Genomic DNA, 8589 nt, shown 5'->3' with positions numbered 1-8589 from the left:
ACTGTAAGACTACTCTACAACTAATGAATGTGTAAATAAATTAATGAGTTATAAATAGCTTCACATAATGAGGAAACTCAAACTATGGCATGCTTATACTAAAAAATGTCAATGTCAAAAGAAAATAGTACTTAAGACACTCTCTCATTCTTACAGGTCATATGAAAGGTGTTGGGGAGGGGAGGACTGTAGTAATAGAGAACTTGGGGTTGTTCTTAGAGATGGTGAGGGGCAGGGGGAGAGAGAGAATCTTAAGCAGGCTCCACCCCGAGTGTGGAGACTGACACAGGGCTCGATCCCACTACCCTGAGATCATGACCTGAGTCGAAACCAAGAATCGAACACTTAACTGAGCCAGCCGGGCACCCCTTGTTTGTTTTTTATTGAGGTGCAGTTAACACATGGTGTTACATTAGTTACAGCTGTACAACATAGTAATCAGACAACTCTATATACTGTCGCATTCAACACCAGTATGGCGGCCATTTGTCACCATAAAATGCTGTTACATTATTGACTATATTCCCTCTGCTGTATCTTTCATCCCTGTGACTTATCCATTCCCAGACTGAAAGCCTGTCCCTCCCACTCCCCTTCACTGTTTTCTTGTTTCCTCTCCACACCCCTCTCCCCTCTGGCAACCACCAGATTGTTCTGTGTTTATGTGTCTGTTTCTACTTTGTTTGCTTTGTTTTTTTATATTCCACCTGTAAGTGAAATCATATGGTATCTGTCTTTATTTCACTTAGCATTATGCCCTCTAGTTCCATCCATGTTGTCACAAATGGCAATCTTTTTTATGGCTGCAGAATACTCCATAGAGCATATATACCACATCTTCTTTATCCATTCATCTATCAATTATTAAACTACATCTGTCTCTTTCACAATGACAGGATCTTTTATCAAGATTTGAGAGAGAGAGAGAGAGAGAGAGCACGCATGGGGGTAAGGGCAGAGGGAGAGAGAATCTCAAGCAGACTGCCCGCTGAGCATGGAGCCTGACACGGGGCTGGATCTCATGACCATGAGCCAAAACCAAGAGTCGGACGCTCAACCGACTGAGCCACCCAGGCTCACCTCACAATAACAGAACACTCACATCTATCTACTGGTTATTGGTGAATTGAATACTTATGTGCTAAGCTCTGGATAATGAAGTACATGCTATCCGTGTAGGTTGAGACTTTGTGAACGTTCTAGAAGTATGAATAGTAAAATTTTATCTGACCTCTGCTAACATGGGTCTGTCGCTGCCCATTTCCATGGAGCAGTCGGACTGAGATGGCTTTGGGGAGAGGGCGAAGAGATGACAGAGGCCCTTAAGCCCTGCTGACTCTACAGAAACTGCACTTAACTCCTTCACTCCAGTGTCCTCATTAACCATTCCCTGGTTGGTTACGCACTGTGTGGCACGTGGTCCACCCTTGCACTGTGCTAGACTAGTTTTTTTCTGATTTCTGTCTTCTTAGAGGATTTTAACCATGAATCAATCCCTTTACAACTTTCCTTCTAGATGGGCCTGTTGGTTAACGCCTCTGCAGAGCTGGCCTCAGCCACCGGTACTCACTGCTTCCCCCATCCTAACAGCTGGGCCAGATGCCTTTCAGAGTCAGCAAAACCTGTTTTTTTAAAGGTACAAGAGGAAAAAAAAACACTTACTTGCCATGTGACCATAAGCAAGAGCTACTGGAAGAACAGAGGCTATTGGCTTTTTTGTGGTAGCTGCTGTTTTGAAATCATTCTGAAGTTCATTTTCTTCATCTCTTTGAACCTTGTCTTTTCCTCAGTGGTTGAACCATGATTAGACCCTTTTGGTCTTAAGGAACTGCCTTTAACCACTTACTTTATGCTACCCCTCCCGGTCACAACTGTCATACATTCCTGTTTTCTCGGCCCTCAGGTTGTACTTCTGTGGAACCCAGCCACCTAGAATATTTCACTCTTTTCTTCCTTTAAAACAAAATCTATTAATCCCAATGTTTTCCCACATTGTCCTTTCATGGGGTAGTGTGCCAGAGATCAGTTCTCATTAAGATGTTTTCATTTAGGGTAGAAGGCTTGATCTTACCCTTACTTCCGTGGTCTGGACAATTTAAAGCATTACCACGTACATCTACCCCATATTCCGAAATAGTCTCAGCCCCAAGGGCATGACCCATTGTGAGATTGGGGCAAGTAACAACATATCAACGTTTGTAAATGGATCCAAGGATATTCCTATTTATCTACTACTGTCACTGCTGGGCATTCCTGCAGGATTTTTTTTAAGAGGGAGAGAAAGGGAAAGAATCACATAAAGCCATTGCCATGACGTCCAGCACAGGTCATTTATGCCCTAGCCAAGACACTTTGAATGATTATGGTGGTTACATATTATAGTCATTAATCTGGGTAGGTCCATGGGACTGTGAATAAAAGTTCATTCACACTGGTCTGTCATTAAAATACCCATCACATTTCTTTGAAGATCAGACAGACTGGTTTTGCCACCCAAAGAACTAAGAAGACTAAGATTCACTATATAATACCTAGTAGAAAACCATTACTTAAGTTACTAGACAGATAAGACATTTTGCATTGGAAATTTATTCAAGATAGGGCATGCTATATTATCTGAGCTCTATATACATGCCTTATTTTCATTTATTAGATTGTGATAATCCAGCTAGAGAAAGCTCATAAAATTGCTTAAATCTAAACAAAATCCTTTGGTGAAGAAAATATTTTCAGGCCAGTCAGTTCTGCCAAATCAGTCCTTGGCGATAAATAATGTCACAGCAGAACTGCGCTCACATCCAAAATATCTTCTCAGAAGAAAGCAACTTTTCCATAAGAACTCTTACTCTTCACGCCATGGTATCATTGCTAAATGACATCTCCCAGTTTGTAGATATCTTGAATAAAACCATCTTTAAGATCATTTTCTTTTGACAACTGTGCAATAGAGCCCAAAGGGGGGGAAAAAACCCCTCAATCACAGAAAATATCAAAAACTTGAGTTTGGCTCCATAAAATAAAAAAAGCAATTCAGGTTTTTTATAATTTTAGAGTTTGTTTCACATACATAATGTGTTACTAAGCAATGAACACTTTCATAAAAAAATTTCACTTTTATACAAATATCCACAGGTATTTTCTAATCATAATTTTACAGTGCTAGTTAGTATTAAAATGTATCAAATGCAAACAGACCAGTGACTTGACTTGAGATGACGTTTTTAACAAACACCATTACATTCTTTGTTGTTGAACCAGCCCTCCACCTCCTCCCTCCCTTTTAGGACTTTTTTTTTTTTTTTTAAACAGAGGTCTATAGACACTTTCAAAATATCAGCTGCTTGGCAACCTATAAAGCCAGTGCATTCGGTTACAAGTTACCTACCTAAGCAAGAAAGGGAGATTTCAACACTGGTATGACCTGTTTTAGAGAAATTTTTGTAAACAAAGTATCATTTGTAAGACTATCTTTGTGAATGAAAATTCCAAAGTACAATGAGAATAATGTCTTTAGTATCTTAAGGGCCTATGATTTCAGAAAAAAAAAAAAAAAAACCACGCTCTGAAGCAACAGTGGCACATACAGTTGTATTTTGTTCTGAAAGATTGAGATGCTGCTTATACTAGATCCAAACAAATTAGCACCTGTTTTCTGTTATTTCCCATATAACAACATTTTGAAGTAAATTTTTAAAAATTCAGATTTCCTATCTATTCAATGTCTCTTGAATGTGCAGAAATGTTTTCCTTCTCTGCCACTTAATTTTTACATTTAAAATGGTAGTTAGCACAGTCCCAAGTAATTTTGGGGAATATAGGGTAGGAGGAAACAAAGCAAAAACCAGAACACTGACTCACTGATTAAATGATTCCAATAGCATTTAAAAATGTAAAACCTACGATGTTCTGACTTCTGGTATCAGATACTCAGTAGACTCATGCTGGATCCATTTGGACCCACCAATAGGCACCAACCCTTTCTTTCAAGTCCTGGATGATACATTATTTGCAGCAGGGCCTACACTGTGCCAAAGTTCAACAAACCAACCCTATTTCCGAGAGTTCCTGAAAGTTACAGCACAAAATACGCAGGAGATCTCAGGGCTCTAGACTCAAAAATATGCACTGATAAGAATTAAACATCTTACGGTTAAATCCTATTTCTGAAACAGTCTGGGTCTGGAGGAGGGGGGTGAGGGCTGTCATGAAGGGAGATGTAATAACTTACAAAGGATTTTTTGTGTGTGCACTAAATTCAAACCACATTCTGATTGTTTAATCCAACTGGAAGGGTAAACTGGAGAATCTTTGGCCTGTCGATAACAAAATGGTTTGTAAAAAAGAAAAAAATAAATACCATATACAAGTAAGTATACCTAGCATTCAAGTCTGTTGCAGCCATGTGTTTTAGTGAACAGGAAGGGTGAGGCCAGGATGTTGTGTGATGTGAGGAGGATTCACACATCTGGGAAAAGACGGCAGGATGGCCACATCACCTATTGCACGTTTCACTTCAGAGAGCACTTGGCATTGAAATGCAGCCATCCCGACGGCCCGGGCCTAGGGGAAGAAGGGGTGCAGAGGCTGAGCTACGGAGGACGGCTGGCCCCGGCACATGCCAGGCAGCCACACCAAAAACAAAGGCAACCCGGAAAGTTAAATGAAGGCAGTTAAAGCCAACTCCACTCCAACAGTCTTAAATGCGGCTGTGCCAGCCCAGGGAGCCTCAGGCTGCACGACAGCATCCACGGTGAAAGCTGTAAGTTCAGACCGTGCGTAGTCTGTCCGAAGGTAACATTCAGGTCTGGAGCGGGCTCGTAAGTCCACTTAGATTTCTGAGTTAGTGGGGGGAAAGCAGTTTGGGTACTGTGAAGCTTTTCTGGGCCCCTTTTAGGAGTAGCTTTCATTTTCATTCCACCTTGTGATCCACTGTTTTTTTTCAAGGTTATCGATGTATTTTTCATCTTTGATCTCCCGCTCTTCCTTCCGGATCCTCACAGCGTGGTAGCGGGGAACACTATCGTCGTACCTAGTGCGTTTAAAGAATCCGCACTGACCGAGGGGAGAGAGAAGCAGAAACGAATTAAGTACCGCAAGAAAAGCAAGTGCCCAAAATGGGAACGTCTAAGCTTTATGTTCGGCTACGCCTACCTCTGGATGAAGGAAAAAAAACACATGGTTTCTTTTAAGAAGGAACTAGTAGGTTGAAAAGACACAACAGCCAGTGGGGATAAAAGAGAAGACAGCTGTGAAACTAGAAGAAAAGTCTGTTTTTCCATCTTATCTTGACATTTTGTAACAATGTAGTAAGCTAGCTCTTTACTAACAATTTCAGTTATGGGACAGTGCTTCCATTTTTTATAATCACAACACTGTATTAAAAAGATCTCATTTTCAGATTATTAGATCATTTTAATTTAAGAACAGTCTTTTTAAAGGCCACAAACGAAAGCTTATTTCATCATGCCTCTCTTCCACTAACAAAATGGAATCAAATCACCAATATTTTGCCAATTACTATTTGAATATGCCAGTGTTTAAACGAGTCAGTTTAAGAATCTCCTGTCCCCTGAGGCTAAGTACACATCTGTCATTAGCTACAAGGCAATTTACACTGCCTGGATTTCCTGTTGTGCTTCCAAATTAAGCTGCTTCACTAATAAATCACATAGCAACTATGTCCTATAATAAAATCCATCATGTACTGCAAAGAACTTGAGGAAAGTATCCCATAGAATTTCAGAGCAACCCTCATATTTTCTTTTGCAGAAGACATTTACACTTAAATTATTAATGAATATATATTTTATTCATTTTTTTAAAAATATTCAATCTGATCCAAAGATTTTGAGAACATATCAGGAAATTTTTTAATCAAATTGAATTTTTTAAATGAATAAAATATATGTTTCATGGACAAGATGTGTTTTTCATTTAAAAATGCAGCTAGGGGCAGGAGGAAGAGAAGATGCTTGGAATGAATGATCAACGTGTACCATGGAACAGGAACAGAACATGTATGTTGAATGAGCTGATAAAAATGGCACGGGGCAAAGTGAAATTAGATTCAGTCATCACTAAATCATTAGGAAAAACGGACCAAGAAGTTTTGTTCTAAGGCCATTTCCACACGGACTCCTTTGTTTTGTGCAAAAAAGCCAAAATACTATTACAAAATGTGGCTCTTCATTTAACAAAAGGAAATCAAGGGTGGTGTGTAGGGCTGAAATGGGAAGGCTGGGATTCACTGTGACAGTGCCGTGGAAAGGGGTTACAGGAGTGATTCCATCCTCTTGTGCCCACAGAAATCGGAAAAGGAATTACCACCAATTCCTGTTTCCATGGATTTACAAATAAGAGAAGCAAAACACAAACTTAAAAATCAACCGAGACCCAAAGTTGAATAAAATCTCTAGGAACATGAAACAAGGTCAAACTCCATTACAACATATTTGAAACCGTAACTGTCCAGAGCATTTTTATATTAGAATTTTGTATAATGAAGGTCACACTTTGGTAAAGAGCCATTTTCTGAAATTGGCCCTCATGTCCACTGGGTCAACAGTCATAGTTTGTTGTAATGGTCTTTGACCTGGAGTAGATATGCAGGAAAAGGAAGTTGCATGCTTAGCTAGCATAAAACAATTACTGAGCAACAAAAGCATTCCAAGCCTTCCCCCATCACTTTATAGCAAGATCAGAAAGGACAGTGAGAAAGCCGTCTCATCAAGAGAAACACAATGTTTCCAACATGCAACAGGTTAATTAGGCAGTCAACACAAGCTGCTATCTGTGGGAAATCCCAAAGTGGACAAGAAACCTGCAATGATTTCTTATTCATCTTTGAAATTCCAAATGGGATGCTATATACTGGGATTGACAACACATAGCAAACTGGGCTACTAGGGAGGTCTAATGCCTCCTTTCGTGTGTACAACGATTCCAATCATCTTTCTTGCTGTGGGTGATGTTTGACAACACAAAAATAACTCACCTGCAACAAAAGATTTTTTGTGCGTCTCTAAAAAAAACAAAACAAAACTGAGCTTTCAAGTGAAATAAAATAAATCCAAGCAAGGCAAGCCAGTGTGGACGTTTGGAAACATCTGTTAATGGGACACACACAGCAAGCTGTTGCTCTTAAAGTTAGCCACCACAACCATAGCAGGTCCCACAGCTAGCAATTAAAAAACATTGATCAATTACCAATTACAGAAGTAGATCAATACTATGCATCAGAAGTAAGCCTCTCTTTATCAGACGGCTGAGCATGGATCTCAGCCTTGTGATAGGTGGCATCATAATGATCTTTCTTATTTCTCTTGAAGAAACCACACTATAAGGAAGCAAGGTATTTAGTCAGTTTTACAGTTTTGTGTATAAGAGCTAAACAAAAGAAAAATCTCAGATTGTAACCCGTTTTCTAGTTATAGCTTGTTAGAGAGATCACTTATGGATCAGCCAAAACAACAGCCACCACACTATGTCATACTGTGACCGCAACCAAACCAACCTGATTACTGGGGGTCTCTGGTCAGATACTTATATGGATGACATTAATTAGCTAATTGATTTTTCTATCTGTAACCGAAATCCTGAGGACAAAAAAAAAAATCCTCCTAAAAGGAAAATTATGTACCCATCTGATTGAAGTTTTGGGTGGTTTCTTCATGCAGGAGAATATGAACTCTAAAATAGGCAAAAGATCAACTTCTGCAGTTTTTCTGCGACAAAGAAGTTTGCTAAGATTTAGCACAAATCCAAATAAAATAGATACTGCATTTTTCTGCCTTTCACAGTAAGTTTTACAGAACTACCACCGTCTACTTGAGGCCTTTGGGTTTGTGGGCAAATCAAAATATAAATTCAAATACACCATCATGAAAGAACAATTGCTGTCGTTTTCCGAAATTCTGAACCACCAGGTAACCCTTAAGTGGTAGGAACCTATGCTCCTCAGGTTAGGTCACTCTAAATCAACACAGAGGTGTAATTCCACTTTTTACTATAATTTCCTTCATCCAAAGAGGGAGGACTTTTTCTATTTACTTGTTTGTAAGGCTGTGGAACTGCCCTTTGAAATATAGCTTGGTAAAATAAATCTGCCTTCCTGGAAAACTCTGTTTCCTAGTCTGGCAACTCAGTAAGGTAAAAATCTAGATCGGTTTTGTACATTATGGTAACTACTAACTACATGTGGGGATTCAAATTTAAAAATACCTTAGTTGCAACAGCCACATTCCAGATGCTCAGTAGCCACATGTGTCTCACTGGATAGTGCAGCTTCAGAAAATCTCCATTATCACAAAAAGTTTTACTGGGCAGCACTGATCCAAACCCTTAATCTTGATTATCTACTTGTGACTCCCTCCATTTAATACACAGTGAACACACCCAGCCAACTTTCAGTAACACATACTGATGAGTAAGGTTGGGTGAAGGAATGAACCAGGAACCAAGAGTCCTGGTCCTGCTTCCAGCTTGGCAACATTCTTAACATGCACAGTCATGAGCATCCTTGTTGGCAAAATGAAGGTGACTGGACCAGCCTGAAGAACTTTTCTCTCTACCTCTAAACAAAACTCTATG

The 8589-nt window shown here is 39.6% G+C and overlaps 1 protein-coding gene across 3 annotated transcripts in view; it reads right to left on the bottom strand.

The window, feature by feature from the left end:
* Positions 1-738: 738 nt before the first annotated feature.
* Positions 739-8589, bottom strand: part of ITGA6 (integrin subunit alpha 6) — a 77238-nt gene continuing 69387 nt past the window's right edge. For 2 of the 3 annotated variants that reach the window (XM_027588353.2, XM_027588355.2), the window contains one exon: positions 739-5052. In XM_027588353.2, the coding sequence (XP_027444154.1) occupies positions 4891-5052 (162 nt within the window). In that variant the 3' untranslated portion in view covers positions 739-4890. Of the gene's footprint in view, positions 5053-7206; positions 7337-8589 lie in introns of all 3 variants that reach the window. The other variant, XM_027588354.2, reaches the window with a different exon arrangement.

This window comes from Zalophus californianus, chromosome 3, assembly GCF_009762305.2.
Source record: "Zalophus californianus isolate mZalCal1 chromosome 3, mZalCal1.pri.v2, whole genome shotgun sequence".
NCBI lineage: Eukaryota > Metazoa > Chordata > Mammalia > Carnivora > Otariidae > Zalophus > Zalophus californianus.
The sequence above is the reverse complement of the archived record's forward strand: the minus strand, read 5'-3'. Positions and strand labels throughout refer to the sequence as shown.